The sequence below is a fragment of the Vigna radiata genome, unplaced genomic scaffold (genome assembly GCF_000741045.1).
Source record: "Vigna radiata var. radiata cultivar VC1973A unplaced genomic scaffold, Vradiata_ver6 scaffold_201, whole genome shotgun sequence".
In the NCBI taxonomy this organism is placed as follows: Eukaryota; Viridiplantae; Streptophyta; class Magnoliopsida; order Fabales; family Fabaceae; genus Vigna; species Vigna radiata.
This window is the reverse complement of record NW_014543621.1, coordinates 100,772-116,189: the sequence shown is the minus strand read 5'-3', so window position 1 is coordinate 116,189 and position 15,418 is coordinate 100,772. Positions and strand designations below refer to the sequence as shown.

General features: G+C 34.5%; 1 protein-coding gene across 1 annotated transcript; it reads left to right on the top strand.

The window, feature by feature from the left end:
* The first annotated feature begins 8,649 nt into the window (after positions 1-8,649).
* Positions 8,650-14,245, top strand: LOC106754728. The gene is made up of 3 exons (XM_014636792.2): positions 8,650-9,191; positions 11,009-11,080; positions 11,362-14,245. Exons 1-3 carry the CDS (start codon positions 9,182-9,184, stop codon positions 13,509-13,511), a joined length of 2,232 nt encoding a protein of 743 aa, XP_014492278.1. The 5' UTR covers positions 8,650-9,181; the 3' UTR covers positions 13,512-14,245.
* Positions 14,246-15,418: the final 1,173 nt, after the last annotated feature.

The following is a 15,418-nucleotide window of genomic DNA, read 5'->3' as shown; positions in this document are numbered from 1 at the left end:
TGTTTGATAAAATACCAAAAAGAGTTTCTTGTGTTGTTTTTGTGCACTTTGATGTCTAATTGAGTTATAAAAGGAAGAATTGTCATGTGTTGCACAAGTCCCTTGGGAGAGAACGATATTTATCACTTGCTACGCTGCGACTGGTACACTTGCCGTTGATTTTGCAGTCTCAACAATGACTTTTTGGATGTTTTCCCAAATACATGATGTATTTTATTAACTTTTTCAAGAATTTGAAGGCCAGTAAGTGGATTTGGTGCTTCGTCCCNCTCTTAATATCCATTGAATGCTTTTTTTAACCTTCGATATNGATGATTACGTTTTAGAAATCTCCGATGACGCAGATACGCCGTCTTTCTTCCGTGTTTCAATTAATGAGCTACAGTGTTTTCTTCACATATAGGACATGCTTTATGACCCTTGACACTGTATCCTAACAAATTACCATAAGTTGGAAAGTCATTAATGGTGCAAAATAACATTACATGCATCACAAAAGTTTTAGTAGCGAATGCATCAAATATTGCAACCTCATCAACCCATAACAACTTCAAGTCTTCAACAAGTGGGCTTAGATAAACATCTATGTCATTTCCAGGTTGCTTTGGACCAGATATCATCATAAAGAACATCATGTACTTCCTCTTCATGCACAATGCAGGAGATAAGTTATAAATTATCAATATAATTGGCCAACAACTATGATTCGTACTCAGATTACCAAATGGGTTCATTCCATCAGTGGCTAAACCAAGCCTAAGATTTCTACACTCTTTACCAAATTGGGGGAATTGTTGATCAATATTTTTCCATTGCTTTGAATTAGCTGGATGACGAAGCAGCTCGTCAATTTTTCTCTCATCTGCATGCCATCTAAGGTTTTTAGCATCTTTGGGATTCGCAAACAAACGCTCAAGTCCGAGCACTATTGGAAGGTACCATACTACTTTCAAAGTAGATCCATTTTTTTCTATCTGACCATTATTTTCACTATTGTTTTTTGACTGAACCCACATTTTGGACACTTTGTCAAAAATTCAAACTTTTTCCTATAAAAAATGCAGTCAATGGGACAAGCATATATCCTTTTATACTTCATACCCATTGAACAAAGAATTTTCTTCGCATCATAATTACAAGTGGGTAGTGTATTTCCATCTGGCAGCATTTCATTCAACAACATCAACAATTCTGTAAAACTCTTATCAGTCCATCCATTGCTCNCCTTCAAATTCATGAGCCTTAACACCGTTGACAAACGTGTGAACTTAGTTGAACTGACATACAAAGGTGTTCCCACATCTGTCGACATCGTCTCATACACATGAGCTTTGGCAAAATTTTCTGCGCCAACATCGCAGATCATGTCCTATAATTTGTCTTCATCCGGTCGATCTTCTTCCATGGTGGAATCAATAACATTTTTAGTTTAGGAGTCAGTCGGAAAGTGCATTTCTTCGTTGTGCCATATCCATGTTGTATAGCATCTTAGGAAACCATCACATATTAAATGTTCTCTAATTTGGGTTGCGTTCAACTTTCTCCTATTCAAACAGTTCACACAAGGACATCTAAACTTCACTTCATCATCACTTGAACCCTCATTACATTGTGCAAATTGTATAAATTCCTCTACCCCTCTCTCATACTCAGCACTAATGCGTGGTAAATTAATCCAATTTCAATCCATTCCTAAATATTACATAAAAAGATAAGGTACTGAAAATCAAACTTGCAATTTTGTACATATCATTCAAACATTAATTTCACACAGTGATTACTCGAAATATTATAAGGTTTAGGAATTCTTTAAGGATTAAATTCTAATAATTCTAATAATTCTAATAGTAATTTTTATTCTAATAATTCTAATAATACTAATAATTCTAATAATTCTAATAACTCTAAATTTTCTGTCTAAATTTTCTATGTCTACATATTTTCTATGTCTAGATTACCAAAACAATAGTAATTGGTATCATGAAAAAACGAACAAAAATCATGTTGAAGAAAGCAAAAACAACAAAGGCCATCAAAGGCAATACTTGGAATGGGTGCGACGAGGAGGAATGGGCGCGACAAAGAGAATTGGGATGGCGGAGAGGAATGGTAGGCCGGAACTTGACGATTTCCTAGTGGAAATTTGACGATTCTGATCGGTCAAAACTCTTCCCCAACGTTGAAAATGTCAAATGAACCGAACAAATTTGAGTTTAAACGGTGCAAAACAATGCAAAACGGAAGCAACGGCGTCATCGACGGAGTAAAAGCAATGTTGTTTCTGAAACTGTTTCACGAAGGAGACGATACTGTTCCAGTGTTTTTTATTTTTTTAACCTAAAGCGGAATATGCCGCGGTTCAAAACTTAACCGCAGTAATAAAGGGGAATATGTCGCGGTTTCCCACTTAACCGTGACCTATTCTCTTGAAAAAAATAATCGAAAATGACATTTCTGATATTTTTTTTCAAACTATATGTCGCGGTTTAGCGCCCAACCACGGTCTATTCCCTTAAATATTTAAAATTTATTCAGATCAGGCAATAGGTCGCGGTTCCCCTAGCAACCGCGACCTATTCCCTGACGTTTGAATCCCCCAACTACCTTCCCAACGGCCTTTTGGGGAATGTCAGAAGGTTGCAGAGGGAATAGGTCGTGGCTCTCAGAGCAACCGCGACCTATTCCCCCAGCAATTTATTGTTTTTCTGACGTGGCGTCAAAGGCAGAAGTTTGACTGGGAATAGGTCGCAATTCCCCTATGAACCGCGGCCTATACTTTGATTTATTTTCAAAAATGCCACCGCGCAGTATTATGTTGCGGTTTCTGGTGAACCGTGGCATAATGTGCACTGTAAAAAGTCAGTTTTTTACTAGTGAAACACCAACGTAATTAATTTAAAGTAATCAAATACTAACACATAATATATAACACATAAAACTCACCAACATATACACGAGTAATCATGTTTTAATTGTTACTCTATAACTCAACACTACTCTTAATTCATTTAATATTTTCTCTTTTAGGTGTAGTGGGACCCATCCAAAATCATCTACCATCCCATTTTTTTATAGAAACCAAATAAGAATATTTCAAGCTGCTAGACTACGAAAAATGAGGGACCTAATTAATCCTCCTTACCTAATGGTACAAGGTTGCAAGTCAATGATTTGGAAAAGAATGTTATTTATGCTATAGTAATAACAAGCAAAAATTTTGGTGATAAAATATTCATACCAAGAATGAATTTGACTCCTTATAATTCAAGCATGCCTTTCGAGTTTCAAAAGAAGAAATTTCCTATATTTACATGATTTTCAATAACAATAAACAAAAGTTAAGGCAAACTTTCTTTAATTTTGGATTTTGTCTTTCTCATTCCTTGTCTTGTGTTCACCCATGGACATTACTACAACTAGGATGAAAACAAAAGAAGGATTAAAAATATTAATTCAGGATAAAGATGGAAATGTAATTACTACAACTACAAACATGGTTTACAAAGAAATATTTGAAAATCTTTAATAAGAGGTATACAAATTAATCTTACAAATTGTATGGATGAATTGTGTTGTTGGGGTTTCCGACTTTATCCTATCCACTCTCATATATTTACGAATTCTACTCCTTCGTTAATGTTAATGCCACTTTCTAATTTACCCTAAACCTGATGTCTCGGTGAAGAGAGCCTACTCCTAATTACTAGTTTACAATGTCTTGTCTCCCTAGCAATTTATCATGCATTACATTCACACTGAAGATTAAAGGCAGTCAGTCCTCCTATCCCTATGTCTAGGTATATTGCTCCCGAGAGAATTCCCCATGTCTAGATTTCCCCGTATGTGTCCATATCGACAAAATCAAAGGTTATGCTATTGAATGAATTAAACAAAGCATGCATATGAAATAGAGGAAAAACTCTAACAATTAATGAAGTGAAGCATATAGATTAAGAATCAATTCAATATATGAGAGGTTCAAAGGATTACATTGTTTCCCCAACAACAATGAAGGTTTAGTTCACCATAGACATGGTGAAACTAGATGAAAATAATGAAAAGAATGAAAGATAAAACCCTAGAATTTGTAGATTGGAGCTTCCGCATCCAAAATCCGCCTCCAAGGGGTGAAAAGTGTGTTTTTGTGTCTCCTTCTACCAAAAGATACCCTCTATGGGTCGTGCAAATCAATATATAGTTCATTAAAGTTAACAGCAAATGGCCCAGGCCCAAGAGACTAGCGCTCAGTGTTGGATTACCGCTCAACGATAGGCGCGATACTCATAAGGTCGCTTAGGTTGACGCCCAAGCGTCTGGCAATGGTAGGCTGGCGCTCAACGGTGAAAGTGTCGCTTAGCGGTGGCTGCGACACTTGATTTTCGCCTCAGCGTTGGCGCTTAGGCGCTGGACAGAGAACTCCTCCACAAGGCTGGCACTTAGCGGTGGATTTGCGCTCAACGGTGCTTGCGATTCTTCTTTTGAGCACTTTTCCTTCTTCTCTTGAGTCCAACTCCTTACCATTTCAGCTTCCTTCATTCAATTCGTGTTAATTCCTGCCAAAATAAGGAAAATCAAACATAAAACCAAGAATACCATCTTTGACTCTCTTATTCTCTAACTTAAGCAAAAGGCATGATTTCAAGTTGGTTTCTAAGTCATAAAAGGTGTGTTTAGTGTCAAAATTAAGTATAAATATAACGATTTTTCAATTGTTATCACTAAGACACAACTACCTAGTTGATCATCAACCTATATTCATGGATCAAGTGACAAATGGTAGCCTACATGTAGAATGCATTGTAAACATAAAAAAATATGGTAAAAGCCTTTGGACGTAAGCGTTGAGCATTCGACACTGGTCATTAGGTGCCTGGTATGCGAAATGAGTGCAGGAAGCTCCTGGAATGTTTGCACTGGGTGACATGAGGTTTTTGATGAGTGGTCACTCGTTGGACAACTTGACCATGTCATTGGGTGACCATAAAAAGCCTTGGTGGGTTGGTCTTGAGCGTACATGCTTCTTGTTTATAGGTCTTGACAATCTTATTTGATTCTTGTTTAGTTATTTTTCCTTTTGATAAGTCCATTATTTGGACAAAGTCATCAATTAGTTATTTTGAATCATATTTTTCATCATCATTTAAAGCTTAATATCTATTTTTAACTTCTTAATTTATTTTCAATTATTATAAAAAACAAAATTCATTCATCTCAAAAATAATTTCGTATATTATGAGTCAAAATACTAGTTTACGAAAAATAAAGTGACACTCGACATAGACACTAAAAGGAAGAATGAAAGGAACAAAATAAAGATACAGAAAAAGTAGAAAAGTAGATGAAAAAAAAAGAATTAAAAAATAATATTAGGAAAATAAAAATATTTGTAATTTAAGTTTAACATAATTATTTCGATTCTTTTTAATCTCTAAATTTGATTTTAGTCCTCTATTATTTTTTTCCATTTCAATCATTATATTTTAAAAATACCGTAATTTTAATAACATCTTTAAATAACTTTTTCCTTTCAATAACTTCTTCAACAATTATTAGCAAACAAACCAAAAATAATAATTTCTTAGATTAAATCAATTCATCTTATTTTTATCTTCAATTAATATCTTACTTTTACAAAATCTATTATGATGGATTCGTGCATTTGTGATGGTAAAGCAGACCTTTTACCCAGTTAATATTTTATAGATTGCTTGTTGAAATAAGTCATCATTCTTCCCAAAAACATTAAATAAAATGATTGAAGATTGCTTCAACAACGAGACAATATAATGCCAACGTGCTAATAGTAATGAATAACACTCAATGCACATTCTCTCATAATTACTATATGCATCGAAACCCTTCCATACACATAAATATAATTAGTGTTTTGGACATCTTCTTAATCAAGAGATTCCAATAATTCTCCCTTACCTCAAACACAACGTGACACAGCTTATGTATTTGGCCTCACTATGTAAGGAATTTCCTCCTCAACCACCCAAAATTTAATGCAAAAATTGTTATCGTACATTATAATTTAGTGACATATTTTCAGTTAATGTGAAATTTTAGATTATCTCATTTAAGCATTGGACATTTGAGATTAAAGAAAAAAAAAATGAAAATAGATAAATTATGATAAACTCTTATACTCAATATATTATACAAGAACGTGACTTTAAATTTAAGTTAAATTTAACAAAAAAAAAATATAGTAAAAGTTATGTAATTTTTGTTTAAAAAGTAAATTTTAAATTTAATTAAATTGTTTTATAAGGCAATACTTGAGATCATTTATATATTGCAATTTTGTTGTATTCATGTATATATATATATGTTAAATATATTTTTTTTGTTCCAGTTTTGGTTCAAAGCATTCAAAATGATCTTCATTTGTTTTTTCTGTTCATTTTAGTCTTAAAAACATAATTTGTGTTCAATTTAGTCATTTTTCTATTCAAAGTAGTCCTAAATAACATAATTTGTGTTTAATTTAGTTTTTTTTTTTACACAAATTAAATATAAAAGATTAAATTGAATACAAATTACGTTTTTTAAAATTAAAGTAAAAAAAAAACAAATGAAGACCATTTTAAACGTTAGGAACCAAGAAAAATATTTAACCTATATACCTATGTATATATTTTGAACTTATAAAAGTGATTATACAGGAGGCCGTGTTCAATAAAAGTAATTGACTTGAATATCATTTGAACATTAACTTATTGTGATTTAAATATATGAAGGGTAATTTAAAAGTACGTATAACAGAATACACATTGTCCCCGAAAAAATAAGTGTTGGGCCAGGAAGAGGGTGATTATAAAATTCATGAAAATGCATAGAGATAACATGACAGCAAATTATGAGGAAGATTCACGCTCGAAGGAAGCGAGTGTGGCACACTGCAGTTTTCAGTTGTGTTCCTTTTATTACTTCTTTCGTTAGTGCTGAATATGAGCATGACTAGTTGGTTATGTTCTAAAGTTTTTTTAAAAAAAGTAAGAAAGTGTTAACTATATATGACAAAAGATTCATGCTCATTTCACTTTAGTACACTACTTCTGTAGCATTTGCCTCACAAAATCTTGATTATGGAAAATGATTAACTAATTATAAGGGAAATGTTTTAGAGGGAACTTGATTCAAAATCAATGATATTAAAATGATTTTCTGACTCTTGGATTCACTTAAATTAAGGTTTAGTGTGCTAATCACTCTTTTCTTGTATTCTTAAGAATCTCTTCACGCATAGATGCAACCATGTTTTTGTTTTATAGACTATAGATATGATATCCAATAAGTTCTATAATTCTCATTGTGTATTTTTTCTTCTTCTTTATAAACTTTAATTTATATATTATTAATTTAAATTATTTTTTTTTGAATATTTAAATAAAAATTTCTTAATACTCTAAATAAAATTGTGATACTATAAGATTTTTTTAATCTTTACAATTTTTTACTGAATAACATGTTATTTAAGTTTCTGTGAGGAGTGTTTTTGGTTTCTAGATGATTGAGAGCATATAACAGTGATTAAAATATTTAATGCAATCATACCACTGCAGTAAAAATATGAAAATTCAAAATCATATAACAGTGATTTGTTAAAACTAAGATATAATCAAGAAGAAGTTGGAATCTGACTTAAGTATTTGTTCTGTGCCATTGTCTGTCATGTGTTTCAACTTAAACATTATATTGATATTAACTTAATTGTTATTAATGATCCTTATTAGTAAATTAATATTTTTGTATGATAATAATAAATGACCAAAATGTGTTCATTTTCACAGTGAAAGAATTAAGGACTTGAATATTTGATGAAATAATATTGAAAGAACTTGATTATGAACAAGATAAAACCATGTTCTAATTTACCAAACTAACACAGAGCCTGTAAAAAACATTAATACATAAATTTTCTAACCCATATTTTATTATCGCTTGGAATTTGTATAAATTACATTATTAATATAGGAACTCATAAAATGAGAATATAACCCACCAAAATTTATTATTTTTTGCCCTCAAATTTAAGAGACCAAAATCATTACTTTCTCTTTTCCATAGTGATGGAGTTCAAGGTTGTTTCACATTAAGTGTATTACATTTTGAAATAATTTCACTAAAACAACACACACCACATTTGTAATCAATATGTGTACTATCACATAAATATAATAATTATTTTAATAATAAATCAAAATGAAAAAAAATAATGCCTGATAGAGAAAAAATATATAATTTTTTCTATTTAAAAAAATGGTGAAAATTTTATCTTAAATTTTAAATTTGTAATTTTGTAAAAGCATTTGTATGAAATATGCTTTTTTAAAATTAATTGAAATATAACATTTTGATAAATTTTTATAAAATAATTAGTATTATAATTAAGTGATGTAAAGTGATTGAATAACATTGGTTGTTAATATAAAAGTTAAATCAATGTTTAAAGAGAAAATTAAATGTGAGTTAAGACAAGAGCGAAGAGACAAATGGTCTGTTAGTAGAAGGGGAGGAGTTTGGAGGCACGCGCTTGAGGATTGGAAGGTGGATGAAGAAAAATTCGAAAATGTGAGCATCATTATCAATGGGACCAACTGCCAAGAAAGAGCTATGGCCTATGGGTTGGAGACAAGGTCATTGGGTTTTCCGCAGCTTTTTTATTTATAGCTTCCCATTCTGTTCCTCCTAATGCTGCTGCTTCTGCTTCCGCCTCAATCTTTTTTCACTTTTCCTCCTCTCCTCTCCTTTCTCCTCTTTCTCCTACAATGTCTGCTTCCGTAACAGTGTCTCATGTTTCCAACTTCTAACCATGTAACCACAAACACCCAAAACAAAACTTTCACTTTTTTTCTTCTACCCTTCCCCCCTAGAGAAGCGAAACACCATCTGGGTGTCTTTTTTCATTTGGCTTTTACTGCAAGATGACACCTTGCGCCTTGTTTTCCCTCGTTAACAATAATGCCTTGTTGAGATCTACCACCACGTTGGTCGTTTTCACTTTCGGTGTCGTCCCATGTTGTTGTTGTTGTTCATATTTACCTTCTGGCTTTAATGTCCCTGCCTGTCACCCTCCACAGTCACTGCCTCTTGTGGGTTGAGCAATGCGGGCTTCCAGGTTTAAGGGTATCTTGGAATCTTGTCCGTGAGAGTTTTCTTCTTTTGGGTCGCGATGCAATTAGGTGACTTTCACTTTCGTCTTAGTTTTTGTGCTTTTTTATTTGGAATGTTTGTTTTGTTCAATGGGGGTGTTTACACTGTATTCTCTTTCCCCTTCTTTGTTAACTAGATTAAGTAATTGTTTTGTGATTTTCGTTGTGTGTTATTCTTTCAAGGGTTGACATGCCTTCCAAATGCGACTTGCATTGTAAAATTATGTGATGGGTATAATAATCCGCACCAGTCTGAATCTGGAATGGAAGAATGCTCTTGTTCTTTTGTGACTCGTCTGATATGTTTTGCTTTTCAACTCTTCACATGTCTTGTATTTTCTGGAATTACTTATGGCGTGATTGTGACAACTTCTCGGATTTTCATTCTTGTAATGGCAGTATGAAAATTTTACCCTTTTGTTTGTCTTTTGTGGGATAGCGTTGTTGCCTGATGAATATTTTGTACATGTGAATTACGAAACAATACAAAAAAAGAAAGATTACAATGGACAACAACAAAATGTAGACTAACTATCGCTATAGAACATGAGTACTAAAAAGTAAAACCAGTGTTTTACTCTGTAAAAATTGGCTTCTAATCAATGAAAAAGCTCTCCTCATATTTCCCATAAGGGATTAGAGCTTGTGCTATGTGTACTTAAGCCACGTCATCTGTGGTTGGACTTGTGAAAAATAATTCCAGTGAACTCAAGATGAAATTCACTCGCATAACATTTATGCATCCCTTATCTTTTTATGTGCTAAACTACTTATTGCAGCGTCATTCAGTTACTAGTTGATGCTGGAGTTTAAAGCTATTTTCTTACTTTTTCTCCACTTTTTTTTTTTTTTTTTTTTTTTTTTTTTTTTTTATTTAGGCCGCTTAATATATTCTACAGCTTTTCCAACTGAGTGTATATTATATCTAAATTTGTTTGTGAAGATTGTAGAAAAAAATAGGATTTTTCTTCAATCAAGGAAAGTATACTGGTCGTATCGAGCAATAAAATAGTGAGTGCAGTGTTGTTTCCACAAGAACTGAAACAAATACCAACTCTTTTATAAAGGGTATCTTAAAATAGGATAAGAAGCCCGTTCATGGGAGCAATAGGATCCAGATCTTGCAGCTTTAGTTCATTACCAAGGTCTACTTTTATCCATTCAAATAAATTATGGTCTAGAGCTATATCACCAAAAACAATTTCATTTTTTGGTAACCAAAGGGACCTAGTTCCTGCTAATCATGTGATTGATGAGAGCTTCTTTCCTCTCTTTTTATATACCTGGCATTTGAATAACGTGATCCTTTCATTCTACTGGCAAAATAGTTCATAAATTAAAATAAATAAATAAATGTTTATTGTTGTGAAATTGCTCGTGCAGCCTTACTTTCACTTACAGCCTCACCTGGTTGTTTTTGGTTTGTCGCTGAAGATAACTCTCTTTTGAATAAAATTAATGATAAAAACAAATTAGTTGGGAGAGGAGAGAATTGAAGCCAGAAAGAGAAAAAGGATAATATAACCGCATTTATATTTCAAGAGAAAATGTTTCTTGAGCCTTGAAGGCTCGTACTTTTTGCTTCTTCTACTCTTAAAGAATAAAATTACTTACTCTAATGTTTGTCTGTGTACTTTGTTCCTTTTTAAGTGGTATCAGGGAAAATGGTTCATTAATCTTGCGTCTCAAGAATTGAGGATTATAATAACCAATCATGTTTTATCAAATGCAGGTTTATAGATAAAGGCTTGCTTATTTCTATGGAAATGCTAAATTATTTATTTGATCAGGACATGCATGTTAAAGATTTTTTTCTAATGCTTAACTGTATTAATTATGAAAATCAGGATTTCTGCAAAATGGATCGGATTTATCTCCTGGAAAAAGCCTGGATGGAAGTTTCAGGAAGTCCAGCTCTGGTTTGTATTAATCTCTTCCTTTGTTTTTCATTTCTCTACACTTGTGGTTATTTACTACTGACTTTCCCATGCTTTAACCTCTCACATTTTTATAAGGTTGGTTTAGACAAATGTGTATGGAATTTGTTTTTATGATATACACAAGCTGTGCAATTGTTCTACTCTCAAAAATGAATAATGCTATTATCCTTGTGTTTTTACACACCGTAATGCATCTAATGTTAGTATCATTGAAATGGTTCATGGAGCAAAATGTTGCTGATATGGTTTCTTAATGGCAGTTATTTCTGCTAGTACTGTCTCGGGGACCTCAGGATTGAGCAAAATTCTTCCTATTTCCAGAAGAGTGTTGAAGGGGCTGAAGGAATGTGGAAGGAAACTGGTTGATCTGGAGTTATTCACTCAATATCTTGAGGAGTGGGTCTTGGAGAATATAAATGGTGATTCAGCAGATGGGATTCCGAGTTTTCGTTCACCTTTCACAACTGATGAACTGTGCAAACTTGATTTGGCAATAGAGGGGGTTCCATTTCAGCAACTTGTCCGTATGCCAATCTTCTCTGACATTTCTGATGAGCTTAGGGAAGATCAGTATTTAGCAGCAGAAGATTTCCTTCATGCCATTATCATTGGACTTTGGCGTACATTTTGGCATAAAAGTGGACCACTGCCATTATGTGTCTCTTGTCCGTCTCATATTGGTTCGAAGTTTAGTAGTGTTGAAAAGGCAATATCCAGGGGCAGGGTGAGGGAAATGCGTGGTTTGGCTTTAATATCAAAAACTGTCACAGATTCAAGATTTAAATGGGATCATATGGTAGAGTTTGCCTTATTCAAGCCAGAAGTATTCTTGGACAACGATTCAAGACTATCAGTCACCATCATTTGTGAAGCTCTCTTTTATGGTTTCCATATTCTTGTATCTCGGAGTTTGAGCAAGATTAGTTCTGTCAACAGTGACTCTGTTTTCCTTCTAGTTCTAGATTCCAAATGTGGAGCAGTGATGAAGTTCAGTGGTGACCTTGGCAAACTGGATTTATTGAATTCAAGCGACCCATATTTATCCGTAGCTGAATGGATCAAAACTTATGCTGAAATTGGCATCACCCCAGTGGAACCAATATGGAACCGGTTAGGAAATCCAAACTGGGGGGATATAGGAACTCTGCAGGTACTATTGGCAACTTTCTACTCCATGGCACAATGGAATGGACCACCGCGAAAATCAGTAGCCTCGTTGATTTCAGATCATAGCCTCCGCCTTCAGAAGCGGAGGACAGAATGCTGCCTCATTGACACTGAAAATGCACTGGTTCCTTATCATGCGACAACCGATTATCAAGCTGGAGAGATTGTTGAGCTTGATCAAAATGAACTATTTTCCAATGGCCAATCATCACGCCTGAAGCTCCGGTGTGGAGACATATTGGTCTTGGATGATCCACAGCAGGGACAGAAAAGCTTCCAAATTCATGAATCTCTTGTGGGAGGGAACTATTATCTCTACAGTGCAGTTTGTCTTGATCATCCCTCACAGTTATTGACTTTATACGTGGGTGCTCACCCATCTAGACTTGAACCTTCTTTGGAGGATATGAGCCTCTGGTACCAAGTGCAACGCCAAACAAAGGTTCTAAACATTTTGAGAAATCAAGGAATCCTGAGCAAGCACTTACCTGAGATTGTTGCTTCTGGTAGGATTTTACATTCTGGAGCATGCAATAAAGAGAGCCCTGGGGGAAGGTGTGATCACCCTTGGTGTGGAACTCCAATACTGGTGACATCTCCAAGAGGGGAGCCACTATCATCTGTGGCTGCTCATGAGGGGTCATTTTCTGCAGATGAAGCCACACGCCTGTGCCGGGATTGTCTAGCTGCTCTAAGAAGTGCAGCCATGGCTAATGTGCAGCATGGTGATATTTGTCCTGAGAACATAATACGTGTTGTCGAAAAACAAGGTGTTAGAAACAAAGGTAGCATGTATGTTCCCATATCTTGGGGGCGTGCCGTGCTGGAAGATAGGGACAGCCCAGCAATAAATTTGCAATTCTCATCATCTCATGCACTTCAGCATGGGAAGCTGTGTCCTTCTTCTGATGCTGAAAGCATTGTATACATCCTGTATTTTATTTGTGGAGGGACTATGTCTCTACAAGATTCTATTGAATCTGCTCTACAATGGAGAGAGAGAAGCTGGGCAAAGCGTTTGATCCAGCAGCATATTGGTCATGTTTCTGCTCTCTTGAAAGCATTTGCTGATTATGTGGATAGCCTTTGTGGAACTCCATACCCTGTTGACTATGATATATGGTTGAAAAGATTGAACAAAGCTGTGGAAGGCTCAGCAGATAAAGGTAAAGGGATTGAAGAAGTACCAATAACATTAAGATTAGAGGATGCTGCTGGGTCTTCAGGAGCTTCTGGCCCTTGATTTTGGTGCTTATTTTACTTTTAGGACTTCAGATTATTAGTGTTATTATTTTGGTTGGTTGGCATTTTCTTCGGCAACGTATATTCTGGAGTGTTTACTGGTTTTTTTGTCTGATTGAAAACCCATAACAAAATTCATGCCTAATACAAGAATATTGCTTTGGAACCTGGAAGCATCCATTGGATTTGGCAAACTAAGAGGTTAAAGCTAGTGCATGTGTACACTTAAAGCTTTAGCTTTTTCCTTTTGGTCGAGGTTGTGATGAAATCCTCAGGTTTCTTCTTTAAAGTTCATTATATTCCAAAAAGCATTGTGTAAGGACACTTATCATCATGTATTACATTCAGAATTACAAAAGAAATTTGCACTTAAATGTAAAATATACAGCATTCCCGTACTGTTAGAATCTTGTTTCCTAACATGACAACTGTTAGGAAATCATGACCAAGGCAAATAAATTGTATATGGTAATATACCATTTGTCTCTGATGATCTCTTTTCTCTATAAGAACTAGGTTTCTTGTCTTTTGTAATTATGAGCATGTTTATGAGCAGACATTAAACTAGCGAAGTGCTTAAAACCTGATTGCTTTGATGTGGGTACCTAACTTTGGGTGAAAAACAAAATTGAATGCACTGAATCTCTTGAAACGAAATCAATATTTCTACCAAATGCTGTCATTATGAAGCATTTTGTGGGGTTTACTTGAACACGGATTTCAGCATTCATGACCCACACAACCTTTGATTTAGTAGGCTTTTCGATCCACAACTTTTTATGCTGCTGACTTCGGTGGTGGTGTTTTGAGAGTGTTTGAACGTTAAGCATAAACATGTATTCTAAATCGATATTTTTGGACATTGATAGCTTCGTCCAGGTGCAGGAATCAACATAGACCTTAATTGGATCAGCAAAAGTAGGATGAAGTCTGGTGGCGGAATTGAAGGTGTTGGTGGTTGTTTGGAATGGATGAAGTGCTTAAGTGGAGAGGCTATAGCTGAGGCGGCCATCCATCAAGGAAGGAAGCTACTATAGGGGTGAATGGGGAAGCAAGGGAATGACTCTCGGTGCAAAGAAAATGGTTGGAAATTGCATCAGCATAAATTCTCTTATATTCCAAAAGTGCTATTACAAGTAAGGCTAAGGTGAATTTATAGGAGATTCACCTAGCCTTGTACGGTGCTGATGAAAGCCATAATTTGTGATGAAAGAGATAGAGTAGAAGTCTTAGACTCACTAGATGTACAAGTAAGTGTTCCTTGAAACAAGAGGAGATATAAAGGTTGCTCAACATAAAGAGTATTTTCTAAAGTTTTTTTATTCAAAAGAATTTCATGTTGGGTGAGCTTGTGGGAGGGAATACTTTTCTCCCACACCTCTTTTTTATTCCTAAGAATCACTCTTGTCTCTTTTTTTTTACTTTTTTTTTTTCTCTCTTCCTTTTCTTGCTCTCGGGTGAGCTTTATTTGTGCTTGATCTTTGGCTACTTGAGAAGGTGACAAAGGATGAAGCACAAACTTTTTGTCATTTTTGTGCAAAGTTATTGTATTGGTGAGACCATGTATCAAATTGTCATGGTCTTCCCAATAGTACATGGCAAGCTTCCATAGGAACTATATCACAAATAAATTCATCTTTGAAGTTCCCTATGGAAATTGCTAGTTTAACTTGAGTCTTGATTGTTATATCCTCATCTTCGTTTAGCCAATGAAGTTTGTAAGGTTTTGGATGGGGTATCACAATAAGATTCAGTTTTTCAACCAGTGCTACAACAATTGTAGCAAGATCCACTATCAATAATGAGAGAACATTATTTTTCTTGAATTTGACATCTTGTGTGAAAGATGTTCTCTTTTTGTGATAAGTGTTATGGGCTTGGTTGACTATTAAACACCCTTCTCACCAT